The following is a 17,095-nucleotide window of genomic DNA, read 5'->3' as shown; positions in this document are numbered from 1 at the left end:
CTGTTTGTTTATACATTTATTTGCTGAGTCAGTATACTCAGTTGAGCTAGTAGGCCTAACCTCTGATCAGTTGGCTGATTATTTCCAAAGTGGGTTTAGTACAGTACAGTACGAGTACAATAATTTTTGTATTTCACAAAATGGTTAAGAATGTTGAGTAGAAATGCAAGTACCATTTAAGTCCTAATGATCTTTAAGTACAATTTATTGTCATTTTTACCTCCATTTAATATGTTTTGTTACCTGGAATCATAATATTTGTACATTCATTACTTACAGTAATGACTTTAACCTACAAATATTTTTTTTTTCCTTTTTACAGACATGTTTATTTTTCTAAAAATGATCCCAGAACAGAATTAAATTATACTTTTGATTGCATATATTGATTACCTATTATTATTAGGTATGAATTGTCATTTTCATAGTAGGTTGGTTTATCCGGCCAAATCGTTATCCGGCCAGGGGCTTGGTCCCGTGGTGGCCGGATATGAGGGGTTCTACTGTAGATGTTTTTCTTAACACACCGTATTCTTAAAGATCTGTTGAAAAGAAAGTGTTTTTACAAACTGTCTATTGTCTTTGTATTCATCATTGTTATCTTGTTAAATGTTTGTATTAATTTTTTTTTCTCTTTGCTGGTCCCTTTTGCCTGTGCTGAGTGAATAAATGGGTAAGCAATATTTAAACAGACGGATATTCTGTGTTTGTATTGTTCAGTAGTCAGTCTTGTGTTATGCATGTTTCATATTGTTGTCAATGTTATAAAATACCACTTACTCAAATATCAAAAAGGAACCTGCAATTCATATTTTTGGGTAAATATGAAAAATATCATATTTTTTAGATTAATGTAGGTGCAAACATATTTCTCTCTTTGAAATATTATTGTTTTATTAAAAACTGTCTTATCACTTTCCTTGATAGAAAGATGATACTTCCTTCTTTTTGTTGTTTGACTGTGTTTCTATGTACTGACAATAGGCACAAGCCACTAAAGTTATTTTTTAATAACTTTATAACATTCAACAGTCACTTTTTTAGCAATATGTATTATTTAACTGAGGTTCCTATTCAGTTACTATAAATAATATTTCTTTCGTCTATGCTTAGCATACTTTAACTAGCAACTTTAATTATGATTGCACAGAAGATACGCAAAATTGTTTTACACATCGAGCTGTCCAAAAAACTACTAAAGTTATTAATTTTTAATTGAATTTTTTCTCCTCAGGCTCTCCCTGCGAGAACATATACTATTGATGATTTAACTAGCAACTTTAACTATGATTGCACAGAAGGTACGCAAAATTGTTTTACACATCGAGCTGTCCAAAAAACTACTAAAGTTATTAATTTTTAATTGAATTTTTTCTCCTCAGGCTCTCCCTGCGAGAACATATACTATTGATGATTTAACTAGCAACTTTAACTATGATTGCACAGAAGGTACGCAAAATTGTTTTACACATCGAGCTGTCCAAAAAACTACTAAAGTTATTAATTTTTAATTGAATTTTTTCTCCTCAAGCTCTCCCTGCGAGAACATATAATATTGATGATTTAACTAGCAACTTTAACTATGATTGCACAGAAGGTACGCAAAATTGTTTTACACATCGAGCTGTCCAAAAAACTACTAAAGTTATTAATTTTTAATTGAATTTTTTCTCCTCAAGCTCTCCTTGCGAGAACATATAATATTGATGATTTAACTAGCAACTTTAACTATGATTGCACAGAAGGTACGCAAAATTGTTTTACACATCGAACTGTCCAAAAAACTACTAAAGTTATTAATGTTTAATTGAAATTTTTCTCCTCAGGCTCTCCTTGCGGGCGCCCAAGCAAACATATAATAGGCAGTGATTTGTCTAATCCCAATTAGCTACAAAGAGAAATTATTAATGTTAATTTTGGGTATTAATTTTGTAACAAAGTGAATGGCACATTATTTTACTGTTTGTTTTACCATCTCTTGTGTATGTTTTTTGTGATTGTTTTATTTCAGTTTATTACTCTGTCATTAATGTGATGTGTTTACTGAGTTTACTTATTTAAGTTTATAATTTTTCATTTTATTTAAAGCCTTTAGCATGCAGCTAACAGTGTGATGACGTTCAATGTAATAACTAATAAAAAACTTAAGTAAGAGAACAGAAAAGTGGTTTACATTTCAGAATTTAATTTGGTTGCACTATTCCCCACTTTCATCCATTGATGATTGAATTAAGAGTCCCAACATTCATCTGGCTTAATACGAGATTGAATATTCATCAAACAACTTTGATGTAGAGCCTATTAGTTTTTCTCGTTTAGTAATTAGAAATGTTCGGTTCAGTTTGGCATATTTTTTTCTAGATAGCCTACTTGACAGTATAAAATTTACTTTAATTAAAATTAAAGCAAAACATTTTTTATTTATTTAGAAAGAATTGTTGGAGCCAGTTCTTTTATTTTGTGTGCAAACCTTGCTTTCTGAATGTTCTGATTCCTAAACCTTTTATAATGAAAAAATTCATGCAATATGAATTTGCAGTTAAAAACATTATTAGATGAATAATTTGTCACCTTAATGTGTTTCGGTACTTTGGTATTATCCGGAGGCCACTTATTTAAGAGGGGTTTTTTTCACCGGAGACAAAAAATTTTCTACATAATTGGAAAGAACATACTTAAATTGACTAACTGTAATAAATTTGACACGATTACAATTAGCGGCCTTTAAGTTCTACCTCCCAGAAGGCAGCGATGTCGGCGAGGATTGAGTTGAATGTGTCACCGCCAAGTACAAAATGAGCAATCTAAATGAGCAGGCTCATTTACTCCGCCAAGTAGGTATAAAGCACGCTGTGGCGGTTATGTTAGATTGAGTTATCATAAATATGTTTGTAGGACTTTCCTCGGTCCGTTATGAATCGAATGATACCAGATGAGTCATCACTCAGGGAGGACACTGACCCAGTTACAGGCGGTGACAGGTTATGTACGCCCTCCGGTCAACGACCTAACCTACATGGAAGTGAGACTCATCTGGTATCGTTTGGTTCATAACAAAATGAGGAAAGTCCTTCAAACATATTTATGATAACCCAACCTAACATAACCGCCGCAGCACGCTGTATGAGGGTAGCCTCCGGATAATACCAAAGTACCTGTGTTTCTTGTCCTCAATTTATCAGTGGTACAGTATTTTGCTTTAAATGGTGCCATTTAATGAATTTTATCAGAAGACAAAATATTATCCTTTACTTTTACAGTTTTTAGCCATTTGGTTTACATATCAGTAGGTATTGACGAGGCCATCTTTTTTCATTACTTAGTGTCCCTTTGGGATATTTTTAAACAGTTTTCTTCAATCTTTGGACAACCCCTGGATAAAATTATCATTGGAACCAAACGAGTTCTACTGAGCTATAAAATAAATTGTCAAGGTAAGATTTGTGTTGTTTTGCAGGTGTGCTGATGCAAGTAGTCCTTTCTCAGTAAGAAGAATGCTGAAGCGGCAAGAATCCTTGCGGAAGTAACAGCAAGCAGGAGAGCAACGAACAATCCTCATTTTTACTTAGCTTACATGCGACTTAACATGTGAACACGATACTGTAGTTATATTGATCAATGAGTCAGTGAGGTTATGTTTGACTACTATGACATCAGAACTCTGAACTATCAAAAGACATTTAAGGTTAAGTTCTAACCGATATAGAAATATTGTTAGCTTGGGCAATTGTGTTCTTTTTGATTCATTTATGTTTATAAACATTTAATCCCCAACCAGTTTTACTATATTGTTTTCAAACTTAACTTGAATTAAAGTTCTAAATATTGTGTACTTATTTTAAAATACATGTGGTAATATTTTATTCTTGAACACCAAAGTACTTATTTTGAGACTTGTTTCTTTCGTACTTATGCATGTTGAGCTTACAGAGTTCTGGTGTCGATCAGAGATCAAAATAAGCTGCCATTTTAAAACTTTTATTTTGTGGTTACCATTTTTTTAAGTATGTCTTAAGGTACCTGTAAGCGACTTTATGGTGCTGTTTAAGCCAAGGCATGCTTTTTTAATTAGTGTTAAGTATTTTTTTGTATAATCATATATTTACTTTTATTGTTTATTTTAAAATAGGAATTCACATCTGAAAAGTGTAATGTGTATTTACTTCACTAATCTTGTTATGTTTATTTATTGTTGATTTTGTAGTTTTTTTTGTCTACCAATAATTTATTTTTGTATTATTTTATTGTGCTAACTGAAATAACCTTTTGGATTCTCTTCAATTTAAACTCTTACATTTTTAATGTTTTTTTTATCCCTACCTTTCTTTTAATCCCAACCTTTTGTTATATCTATAAATTGTTATATAATCCTAATCAACAAAAATTCAAAAACATCTTAAGACGTGTGAGCTCTATTATTTTGTATCTAAAGCAATTCTTGGAAACTTTCTTTAATGATGTAGATTTTATCAAGAACATTGATTCATTAAAATGTATTTAAACTGATAGTCCAGCAAGTATTTTCTATATTATTACAGGAAAATAAGTGTGTAAGTTTTAAAGTTATCAGTTACAAAAATATTGTAAATGAAACTACAGTATTATTATAACCATAATCAATAAACTATCATCTTTTTTTAACTCATGCTTCTGTCAAAACTATTTCAAAACTCATAATCAGCCGTGATTCGCTCAGTGCCTTCTTATGTACAAACGCCCAAAGGCTATAGCTCATATTACAAATTTTAATATTGCTCTCGCAGTCTTAACTTTGTAATGCCTTACATGTATATGTATAACCGACATAGAATCGTTATCGTAGTATTAAGTATTACCTGTATTACTCTCTAGACGGCTTTGAAAAATGTAAATGTAATATATCGCAGGTTTCAAAATTTCCGAGTTGGTGATTCGTTTTGTAGTTCCAAACAGTAGCAGCTGTACCTATCACTTGGTTGTCAATTATTGCTAGAAAGGAGCTCTTTGTCAGCTGGCTGCAGGGTAAAGCTTTCGGAAGCTTGTAGTTCCTAAAGTTTATACTTAAGGGGCAAGGGACCATAGTCTTTGAAGCACTTCTAGTCTTTTCGGTTCTATCAGTAAATCCTCCATGACACTTTTTATTTGGTTGTGGTTTTCGTCTAGTCTGACTTTGTGATTTCAAAATCTTGCACATTTGAAAACTAAATTTTGTGCTTGTATGTGACTTGTCGTCCTAGGTTATCAGGTATGGATCATGTGAGATTTTGTAACGTGAATTTTATTAATCAGTAGATTTTTTAAGATTGTTGTCTGTTATGTTTATTTTTGTAACACTGCTGTAGCACCTGCTGGACTGTTGTACAGTCTGATGCGTTCACTTCAATCTCTTAACCATAGCTTTATATAGCAATAGACAAATAAACCTATTTGGTTTTGTTGGGTATTTCGTTGTTGTTTTTTTCCCAAATGATAAATCATTTTAACAAGTGTCACGTTTTATTACTACATTGTAAAAAAGTCACCTCTTAATTTACTTTGTAAATAATACCTGCAAGTATTTATTAGTGAACAAAAGAAGTTGCCTTTAATATTCTAAAATTTACTCAAGTTTCTTAATTTAAATAGTTCTTAAAATTTACTTCTACATTAAGGTAATTAAGTCAAAAATTAAATATTCTAGTTCTTGCCACTGGGAAAATACATAAAATCATCATTAAGAGTATGAACTGTTTAACCAGGTAATCAAATTATTGAAATATCCCTTTAATTTAAAACAAAAGTTTTTTTTTTATCATAGACCAAGAGTAACATATTTTTACCTAACATTTTTCAATCTATTTTGCCCTTCCTCAAGGAGTTAGGGTGTAACATAATTTCAAATGCATAGTGAAAATAAAATTTGATATGTCCAGCTTGGTTTTCACTTAAACCGACCCAAGCAAAGTAAAAAAAGATATTTAACAAGCCAATTAAATATCAAATACCATTCATATATTATACATAAGAGTAAGAAGACAATGTTTATATTTACAACCTAGACTGTAATAAGTTCCAGCAACCTAACTAGTTGATTATTTATTGAGAAGAGTAAATAATAGAACTGCATATATTGACAATGTGATCTTATCTTTTCTCTTGTTTGATTTTCTTGTCCTACCTTCTCATTCCAATGTTCTGTCTTGAGTTGGTAATTGGTGTGCATTCAAATTAAGCCTTTTTACATATTAGGGTACTATACTTAGAATGTGAGTGTGGCAGAATTTGCTTAGTGAAAAGTTTAATGAAGTGGTAAGCGTTACTAAGAATTTTTAAACCATGTTTTGTTTTAACGTTTCAGAACTTGTATTACTGTTCTTCTTACTTTATATGTTTTTTTTATGAATTGTCCCTTCTCCGTTTTCACTCATGGTCATAAACATTTATTTGAATCTCTTGTGTCAACCCAAGATTGTTTTCATACTAATTTTGTTGATGATGAATCGCCAATTTACATATTCGTTAAAATAAATTTGTTTAGAGTTAGGTTAATTTGGTTTGGAAATTAAGTAGAATTGGCTTAATTGATTCTTTTGACATTTCTCATAAAAAGTCCTACACGTTCAGTGGTGTAGTGAGGGAACGTCATTCCCACTTGGCTTTTTCCAAAAAAACATTTACAATATATTGGTAAGCAACTTGTATTTTTCCACGAACTGAGCGTTCCCTCACCAGAAAATTTACAACCATACCACTGTTACTAATTTTTCTTACAAATTTCAGTGTTACTTTAGGCAAAAGGTATAAAAATATTTTTATGTCTTTCAAAATATAAATTTTCACAATATAAATCCCAACTATAGTTCGGCCGCTTAGAAAGCGACCTCCTCCAGCATTGGTTTAGCATTAGCGCACAGGTCGTTTTCTAAGCGGCCGAACTATAATATTATTATTGTAAGAGTAAAAGCAAAAAAATACAAAGTAAACAATAACATTAATAATCATAATATTTGAACAGCTGATTGTACAGTTTTTGAGTTATACAAAAAATACTTTTTCCTACAGTCACCCGACAAAGTTGGCTTCCTTGTACTGTTTATAGTACAGAAAGCTGCTAATTGCTGCATATTTATACTTTGCCGTACGGTTTATACTTTGCCGCACATCAGGATTCCAACGAAACAACACAAAACAGCGTGGTTCCATTATGCACGTAATCCGTGTACGCTTGGAAATAGGTTGGCAACACTTAAAGATAATTATACTATGAGCAGCTGATTGACTATTATAACTACGATTTAACCTGTCATTTCGTGTTTATAGTTTCGGTATTTCTGAACTTTCTGGACTTTTCTTTTAAACGTGTTTAAAACCTTCCTACGATCTTAATAAACAAGAAAATACCTTTTAAGCATTTTTTTTTAGGCGCGGAAACCACTTCAAATTACAAAAACATACGGAACTATATTCTCAAAACGCGGAGCACATTTCTTGCCGAGGAAAAATAACGGAGTGATACGGACCGCGGTTACTACTTTCTCTAGGCTAGGGCACCATTTGTGTTGCCAGCTGAACCTAAAAACGTGTTGCATAGTGTTTGAAAGACTAATTATTTATATGCTTTATAGTGAATGTAGGAAAAATATAATGTGTAACACGAGTGAAAAAGGCCTTTGCTGCACTCGAGATCATTCCACACTCGCCTGCGGCTCGTGCGTAAACATTGCTCTCGTGTGCAGCAAAGTGCCACTTTCACCACTAGTTACACAAATAACTATAGGAGATTAGCTTTTAGTATTGTAAGATCACCAGTGGTGTAGTGGCATGGCCACCTCTAAAGCAAGGCTGCGGCGTGACAAAAGTGGCAATGCTGCAAATCTTGGTTAATTTATGACTACACCATTGGTGATCACAAAACTTAAATTTGCAACAATAGGTGCATTCAATTTTAAGTTTCTCTTTGCTTCCTGATCAAACTTCCCAGCCTGATAAAAATGTTGTTCCAAATTTAGAAAATATTCTCTAATGGAATCGTTACAAGACAAAAGGGAACCTCGTGATCTTCAAATTAAAAACAATACACACAGTTCAGATCAAATAAATCCTTCAGATGAAGAGGAACCTCCAGATTGTGCAAAAGAAGAAGGTTGGGTTATAGTAAAGGAATTCTTGGATCCTACTAGTAAAGGTACAACTTTGTAAACTACTATAATAGTCTTAACTTACTCAATTATTAAGAGTAGCAATAATTTTTTTTCCAAATAGCAATTTACGGCTAAGCAAAAAATTTGTCCTCATAAAAATCCTAGCAGCTAATCCCTAGCTTCAAAGGCTGGTATTTTAAGGTTAAGAGTATTGTATCTTACTTCCACTTACAGTAGACTCCATCTTATCCATACAGCTTTTTACCGGATATCAGTTTAACCAGACTGGATAAGTAGGAAGTGAGAATGAGAAGTACAAAAAAAAATATTTTTGTGGGACCATTTGGGCACAGACGTCTGCAGTGAATCGCTCATCAAGCGATTTCGTTGCGTTGGCTTGCAAGCCGACAGACGCAATGTGTGTTGACCCATTTAACAAGCAGGATAGCGATAATTCCGTAGTACCGGTAGTCCCTCTATAATTTTACATTAAATTATATGAGCTGACATACTAAAAAGAGAATTAAAAATCACAACCGTGATTTAAAATACTTCAGTTTGCTATAGTAGGACAACCACTATGTCAGCACCACTACTTGAGGTAATGGTTAACTAGTTTTCTGATAACAACTGCTAACAGAACACAGAAGTCTGCTGTCGGACATAGTAGAGATTCCGAAAGGCATTTGTGGTGCCTATGTTCTGCAAGTGGAAGTGAACCAACCTGGGGAGATGGTATTGGAAAAAGCCAAACAAGAACTGCGAGAAACAGAAGAAATGGTGAACGAGAGTGTAGCAAAGCTTCAAGAGCTACTCAAAAGTAAGTGAAACGTTTCTATTTCCATTTAAGTTGTTGCCAGTCTTAGACCTAAAAATTAGCTCACTATAATTGAACCAGGCCACCGACAGAGAGCACTGTTCTAAATTACCGAACTCTGTGAATTACAAATAGTTTTTAAACCAAGGCAAACTGGAAGAGCAAATTATTGACATTGTGGAAGTAGCGTCTTTTAATCCACGTTTACACTAGGCCAGTGTTGACAGGCAGGTTACCTGCCATCCTACTGGCCTCATGTAGACGTGGCTTTATGTAACGTTGATGTGACCATACAGTTACCATGATAGTTGTATCAATGAGAAAAAAATTACGGTAGAAAATATTATTCCAATACTCTGTGATTGCTGATTGGCTCATTCACCTATGTTGTTTTTTTTTAATCGGCTTCAGCTGATCCATATATAGTGTCTCCTAAGAAGAGGTCGCTATTTTTTAATTAATATATCAGATGCACACAACAGCTTTTAAACTTAATAGCATCAACAAACTCATCATATACAAAAAAAAACTCTGAGCCCCATTTATTTCCTACTTAATCAGAGCAAAGTGGCAGAACATCAAAATAATAGTAGGTACTGTAAGCGCACGACTTGTTTGCTCGTGGCCCCTCTACCGCCTCCTTAGCCAGGAGGGGCCCCCACCACTGCCCGGCGCTTGGCGATCTGCTACTAGTCGCCCTAAAAATGTTGTCTATACTAATACTACTTCTACTCGCAGCGGATGCGTAACACCAACACATGGCACCTGTTGGTCTTATAATATTTCCATCGCTTCTCTGTGAATGGTTTGCCCTTTTTTACGGGTGGTTGCCATGATATTAATCTATGTTAGCCTAGCCTGACACTTTTTTAACCCACGGCTTAACAATCACTCAATAATTACTCAACCGCACTACTCATCTAAACAGCACAGTCCAATAAACTGACAGTCGATAGAACACGATAGAATACAATACTCTTCCGGTCATAAAATAGTGTCATAAAATACTTTACGTACAACATTAAGAGACCGACTTTCGTTTTATCAACTTAGGGATATAAAATAAATAACTGCAAGCCATTAACCGTTTTAAAGGGTGTTTGGAAAACCCGTCCGATATTTTAAGGTGTTATTTATTGTACATAATATAAAAATAAGCAAAAGTTTCCATAATTTTATGTACTAAGCCTTATGGTTTTCTGTTTATAGGTATATCTGTATGTGTTTTTACATACATCTATATCTATATCTTAAGATATCGCCTATAAACTCTAACTATAAAAGTTAAACATTTACACCTAAAAAGTCAAACTTTACGATTAAATTGGAATATAGGCCTAATATGATTTTACCGTTTGGTGTACATTTAAATAAGTAAAAAAAAGTTATATAAAAATAAAATACTCTACTACAGTAACAAAACAATAATATAGAACCCTTAGTATTTATCAAATTCAAATTTAAATTCTAAAAAATGTACGCAAAAATGGAAAACAACGCGAACAGCGCTAGTCGAATGTTTTTAGAAAGCGTAGTCCGACCAATGCTACAGAAACTTTGGCTGTGTGGTGGGAGATTGGTACCGCTCTCCCCCCGCGCACCCGGCTCGCAAACAAGTCGTACGCTTACAGTATGTTTTTTTTTTTAGTAATTTAAACCATTTAATAAAAAGTTCTTGACTAGATTTACAATGTAAAAAAATTAAAGAAATCAAAGAAATAGGCCAGTGATAGATCATAAATCTTACTTAATCAATAAAAATAAGCGATGTGAGTAAGTAAAATGTGGAGGAAGGATTCACTTTTCTTACATGTTGTGATTTTTCTAAATAAATATTTTGAAAAGAAAAATATCCAATTAAGCTGATGTTACAGAGGAGCAAGAAGAGAATGGATTAATAGTTCCACTGGAAAACATAGCCTGGCTGAAAAGATTCCTCAGAATTGCGCATTACTATCCAGAGAGTGCATTCCAAAAGGTAATGGTTTTGAGAAACATTTGGATATTCATGTGACTATTGTGGAATAGTCACAGAAGTAAGGTACAGAAAAAACATTCAACAGTACATTTAAGTGGTGTCTAGCACTAGTTGCTGGTGTCTAGGGAAAAGTCCAACACTGCCCCTCTCACCCTCATGTACTACTATGCTTACGGTGGAGGAAGACCCTGTGCGATAGGAATTTCCGCACAGTGCTTGCTGCTCAGGCTCTCCCTTGCTCACCACAAGTATAGTTTTAGTACAACACACTAGAGCTGAAAGCACACTGTGGTCCCATAAGCAAGTTTCCTTTATACCTTAATTCTCGGAGCAATTTTAAATGTTCCCAAGGTAATATAAAACAGTTTGTAATGTTTACAAAGGGAAAAGTATACAGTGGTATACTTCTTTTCAAGATGTAAAGCCAATACAAATTTATTAATACCCCTGCTGCAGCAAACCTGCAGACTAAGCGAATTTCCATTTGCCTGATTGGATCTACACTAAAATGCCTCCTTATCACATTTATTCCCTATTTAAATAGAATTAGTTTAACGAGTACTTAGGTTTGCTGCAAAAGGGAGGGTAAAAAAGTGTTTTTGTTGTAAAATGTTAATAGTTTAGTAAGAAATTGATGTATTTTCCAAATTCGATCAAAATATGTTCATAAACAAGCAAACTACAACAGTTAATTTATTCTCCATAAAAATAACAATAACATGGGAATTTTAAATTTACAATTTTTTGGAATTTTCTCCGTAACCATTAGATTAGGGGCACAATAACGCTTCAATGTACTAAATTATTTGGTTTTTTAAGCTCTACAAAATGATTTAGAAAGAAATTGTGAAATGTTGTGTTTTTAGGGTCAAAAATTGGAAAAAACTATTTTTACCCTATAAAACCCCCTATAAACCAATCATGCTGGTTCACGAACTCGTTCTAATAAATGTAGGTTTACACGTTTATACCAAATTTCATCAAAATCGGATCATTTTTGCTCGAGCCATCGTGCTAACAGACACATATATATATGAATTTGAACGGATGGTGTTTTTGGCCACTAGGGATCTCAAACGAAAAGTAAATCGGTCCCGGGTCCAGGTCTTACCCTGAATACTACGGTAATAGCGTATTCCCTATATGGGAAATTCGCTTAAAAGAGGTATTTGTATTATCTTACCTGGACTACTGTCCATCACAAACTGCTAGTTTTTGTTTATATTTTATATACCGTACTTGCAAGTGTGTGTTATAATAGTCATGCAATACTAATAAATTCCTAGAAACACTTAATGTTTGCTCTTTCTTATAAGTTACAATTGGAGGATCTGAAAACTTGAGTCTGAGTTTACACCTAAAGCTGTCAAACAGTTAGTATTCTTAAAACTTGGCATTGGGCATTGGAAAAGCCCATGACATTTTAGAGTTAGCACTTAACAGCAGCTAGGTATAGTTCAACTATCTTACCACAGTCTCAAATCTTTTTCTTTTCACCAGAGAGATTTCAAGACTGTTCCAATGAAGCTAAATAAATTATTGGTATTTATTTTTTTACCTAAGCAAATGTTTCTGACACTTTGTGAACTACTTTTGATGTTGCAGGTTAAAAACTATTACAAGTTCAAGATCGAGGACAAGAACAAAAGGTTCTATGAAAACCTAAAGCCGTCCACGGAGGAAATTATATTCAACCATGACATTATGACTGTTTTGCCAAATAGAGATCAGCATGGGCGAAGAATTTTGCTAGTGGAAACCGGGAGTAAGTATGGTTTATTTTTACCCCAAATCAACAACTAAACGCTACACTTATCCGAACCACTGTTTCAATATTGTGCAATTACTGTTTTGAATAACTTACTGTATTTAAGATTGAGATTTATAAAATTTAATTTGAAAACTTTTCAGTTGGTTAGTTTGATGAAGACATTTCCGAGACTCACCATATACGTGAAATTTCAAAAATGTTTCTATAGCATTGCAATCAAATGAGACATAAGACGCATATATAACCGACTTTTAGCTACAATTATATATATGAATTTCCATTAAAACTAAATCCAACCAGTTTATTTCCATCAACATCAATGCAATTACCAAACTCTTCCTTTGACTTTCAGGAAGATGGAAGTACAATGAATGTTCGTTGGACGACATTTTCAAAGGCTCTGTAATATTTCTGGAGGCTGCACTAATGGAACCCGAAACCCAGATTTCTGGAGTCGTCGTCATTTTTGACTTGGACGGGCTTGATGCTTGGCAGATGTTTCATTTTACCATCAATCCTGCATTTATATTCAGGATTGTCGATCTGCTTCAGGTATTCTAGAGTACAATTAACCAGTATAAAAACTCTGTAAGCTCTGTGATGGTACAATGAAGTATCCTGTAGAAGTTTACTGATGTCAACAATATTCTTTTAAATTTAAAGAGATTTGACTTTTTTCAATTTTAACACTCACTGATTTTTTTTATATTGGGCCTATGTTTGTATGGAGCAACAAACAAAAACCATCTCAAAACATCAATATAGAACAAGAGTCACATTCTGATTAAACCTAAGTTAAGTCTCGTAAAAGAGGACTTCACACAGTTGAGACTCAAACACACACACACACATACGCCTACTGACAATAGAGGTATAATTCTGATCGATGTAAAAATTACGGTGCACAAGTTTATGGATTTTTTTACTTTACCCATGAAATATCATAGTTACTTGCTGCACCCTGCACCACTTCTAATAATATTCACCACTTTCAATAATATCTTTGAGAGAGGTAAATATTTCAAACTGAATTGAGGGCAAATATAGATTGAATGACTACTACTAACTATAGCTAGTTGTTCTCACTCATCATTAATAACTCCCAATTATGTATCAGTATCAATTGCTACCCAAGGCATTTCACCCACTATACACTCATTTTGGACTGAGACTGGGCTAGCTGTCTCCCCATCAACAGTGATATACCAAAAGTCATTTGGCAGCTGGGTTTCTTTTGACGCATTCAAAAATCTTTAAGACTTTTATAAAAATAAAATTGACGTTTACCCATTTCAGACCGCTTCTCCAATCAGAATCAAGAGTCTGCATATTATCAACCAACCACTGGGGTTCGGCAAACTATTGAAGCTATTTACTATTCTGATGTCAGAAAAATTACAAAAAAGAGTAAGTTTGGGTCAATATATGATTAACATTGATTTATAATAGGATAGACATTGTTATTATTAATGCTGAAGTATTTTTTATCCCTTTTATACACAATTCTGTGTTCACCGTCATATGGGGATGTGGTCATGCTAAATTTCTAGTAATATTACATTACTAAAAATATAAATTGTTTATTATCATGCAGGTTGTGTCAACTTTTCTTTCCGACCCTGAATGCACTAAAGTAGATTAAACTAATTGAACTTCTTAGAAATAATAGGCATCACCTTATCAGGAAAATTTTTGCCCACTCATTTTGTGGACTTAAATTCACTGTTTAAAAAAGTGCCATGCGTAGCAGAGGGTGGGTCTAAAAAAAGGATCAACATTCTAATAATTAATAAGGAAAGAAGTAATGGGTTTATTTATGATCCAATTATAAGATTCAAGATAAATAAGTAAAGAACAACCATTAGAAATCCATACCAAAAATAAAAGTTATGGGAGCTGACAATTCCATTTTCTGAAGAAAAATATAATTGTTTTTTTTTTTTTTTATCAAGAGGGATCATTACAAGTTTTTTATATACATTTTGGAAAAGATATCAATTGCTCAGATATATTCTGAAGTAAATTTCTATAGTGACATTGTAAACTTCAATATCAATCCTAAGAAATCATTAATACTATTACTGATTAAGATCAAAATTATTGTGAAGTTTTAATAAGATAATTGTTTTCGGTTTAGCCTCAATAATTGTTGTTTGTTATCCTTTGTGTTCAGCAGCTTGCTAGATGGGTCTAATTTTTTTATAAACAAATTTAAATTATTGCTCCCTGATTTTTCAGGAGTAACTTGTTATCTATATTTACTACTTTTCACCCTCTTCTACACATTCTGACTAATTAAGCTTTACTTCATAATTTTAAGTGTCTATGATTAATCGAGGTTCTATTATTCACTTATACACCAAAAAGAAAATGCCTCCATAGGGTATGTTTATGGTGACAGATTCACATTCATGGTGCTGACTTTGAGTCCCTGCACCAACACATAGACAAGGACTGCCTTCCGCCAGAATACAAAGGGACTTGTGAGATTCCTCGGATATCAGGACCAATTTGGCTAGAGGCACTGTCCATGCTGGATGAGGAGTATGATGGTAGGCTTCATAGAATTAACTCAAATATAATCTTCCTGGATATGCTTCCACTTGGTCAGTTATTGTATATTCGTGGAGTTTGGACATTTACCATGTCAAAATCGTCAAAACATTTCAGTCACCGACATTTGGGCTTCAAATGTAGCATCATGACTTCCGCTCATGTCAAGTCTAGGTCAAGTCACAGTTTATACACGAGCACACATGTATGCACATTTAATTGTAACCACCCACATGAGCTTTGCATATATTACCATTGTAGACATTGTAGTTAGTACATCAGAACTAGTGGATGAATTGGGGAAATTGTGATAAATCAAAACATGAGCCTGGTTGATTCTTCTAGTTGGTACTGTACCAACATAACAGAATTTTCAGCGTGTCGATTTTCTAGCAAGAATTGTCGTGCAAGAGCTACTTCCAGTTGTAGGCTATTCCTATGAACATCATGTACTGTGTTACTGATCACCTCACCATGGGCCTCCATCTAACATTTCCATTATGGTGGCCAGAGGGTCCGAGGGGGGTATGAATTAGCTCCCACTATAGAGGGAGGAATCCAGGAGGCCTCCCCCAGAAATAGTCAAATTTTGGTACAAAATGTTTGATTTTACACATATTTTTACTTCAACTCCTCAGCTATATGTGAGAATTATTAACGTTTCAGTTTTTACTGCACAATTTTAAAAAAATATGGTTAACGTGGGGTCTAATAGGGCGGCTCAGCCCCCCCCCCCCCCCCCCATATATTGATGAATGCCTATGCAGCTCACTACAATTTAGTTTTTTCAAGATGTTTTGCTCCAGTTGGTGTATTGATTGATGTTTATTTTCAGCTGTGAGTTGTTATGGATACAAGAAATGAAATGATGGCCCAACCTGTATAGAAAACCAGCAAGAAACTCAACACCCTCATTGACTACAGGAAAATGAAAAATATATTGTTTTATGCTGTTTTCAATTTGTTTTTTTTCATCCATGGTTAAATATTTTTGTTAACCCTTTACAGACACAAACGGTCCTTACATTTTTACCAATTAGTTATCTAAAAAAAACATATAAATTTAACAAATAGAAAAACACATTCACACACTCTCGCATACCGGTACACGCATCAGCAAACGTGCAAAGTAATAGTAGCCCTAGGACACGCCAGCCGAGACCATCTTCTCAAAATAGAGCTTTTTCAGTGCCGCCACAAACTGGGAACGTTTTTCAAGGGTCTTAATGTGTAGGGGTAGGCCGTTCCACAGACGACAAGCGGTAACAACAAAAGCCCTGCCATAAGCTGTGGTGACATGATGAGGTATACGCAATGTGATCGAAGAATAACGAGACATTCGTGAATTACCTTGAGACACAAATTTAAAATCGGATTTGAAATATTTTGGGGAGCCTGTTTTCAAAATTGAAAAAACCAATGACAAAATTTTAATGAATCTTTGATCATTTAATTTCAGGATGTGTGCCTCAAGGTAGTATAGCGTGATATGCTCCATACGTCGCAGACCATAGACAAATCTCAAACAATAATTCTGTGACTGCTGGAGCATACCCGCCTGAGTCGCAGTCAAGTCATTGATCAATGAGTTGCAGTAACTGAAGTGGGGGGGATGTAACCTTGAGGAACACTGTACCTGATATTATTCCATCTGGACAAGAACTTGTGGCCATTTTTATAAATTACTGTGAGTTGCTTTCTATTTTACCAATCTATACTTTCTTCAGTTTGCAAATAGTTTGTGGTCAACACAATCGAATGCCCTGGATAAGTCACAGAACACCCCAGCAGTACTCTGCCCCTCATCCAGCGCCTCAGACCATGTTGACAAATTTAGTTAATGTCTTTGTGATTGATTTATTTTTCCCGAATCCAAA

The 17,095-nt window shown here is 34.0% G+C and overlaps 2 protein-coding genes across 15 annotated transcripts in view; both read left to right on the top strand.

Annotated features, from left to right (window-relative positions):
• Positions 1 to 5,422, top strand: part of LOC129001748 (uncharacterized) — a 55,659-nt gene extending 50,237 nt beyond the window's left edge. For 13 of the 14 annotated variants that reach the window (XM_054429174.1, XM_054429175.1, XM_054429180.1 and 10 more), the window contains one exon: positions 3,458 to 5,422. In XM_054429174.1, coding sequence (XP_054285149.1) covers positions 3,458 to 3,527 — 70 coding nt within the window. In that variant the 3' untranslated portion in view covers positions 3,528 to 5,422. Of the gene's footprint in view, positions 1 to 1,234; positions 1,746 to 3,457 lie in introns of all 14 variants that reach the window. The other variant, XR_008491489.1, reaches the window with a different exon arrangement.
• A 2,512-nt stretch (positions 5,423 to 7,934) lies between these two features.
• On the top strand, positions 7,935 to 16,174 carry LOC129001172 (retinaldehyde-binding protein 1-like). The gene is made up of 8 exons (XM_054428385.1): positions 7,935 to 8,143; positions 8,740 to 8,919; positions 10,791 to 10,894; positions 12,500 to 12,659; positions 13,018 to 13,217; positions 13,962 to 14,072; positions 15,067 to 15,217; positions 16,054 to 16,174. The coding sequence occupies exons 1-8, from the start codon at positions 7,981 to 7,983 to the stop codon at positions 16,080 to 16,082; spliced, it is 1,098 nt and encodes a 365-aa protein (XP_054284360.1). The 5' UTR covers positions 7,935 to 7,980; the 3' UTR covers positions 16,083 to 16,174.
• Positions 16,175 to 17,095: the final 921 nt, after the last annotated feature.

Source organism: Macrosteles quadrilineatus, unplaced genomic scaffold, assembly GCF_028750875.1.
Source record: "Macrosteles quadrilineatus isolate MER2022 unplaced genomic scaffold, UCM_ALF_1.0 Scaffold_8__2_contigs__length_117827958, whole genome shotgun sequence".
Taxonomy (NCBI): domain Eukaryota; kingdom Metazoa; phylum Arthropoda; class Insecta; order Hemiptera; family Cicadellidae; genus Macrosteles; species Macrosteles quadrilineatus.
This window is presented reverse-complemented; position numbering and strand designations above follow the sequence as displayed.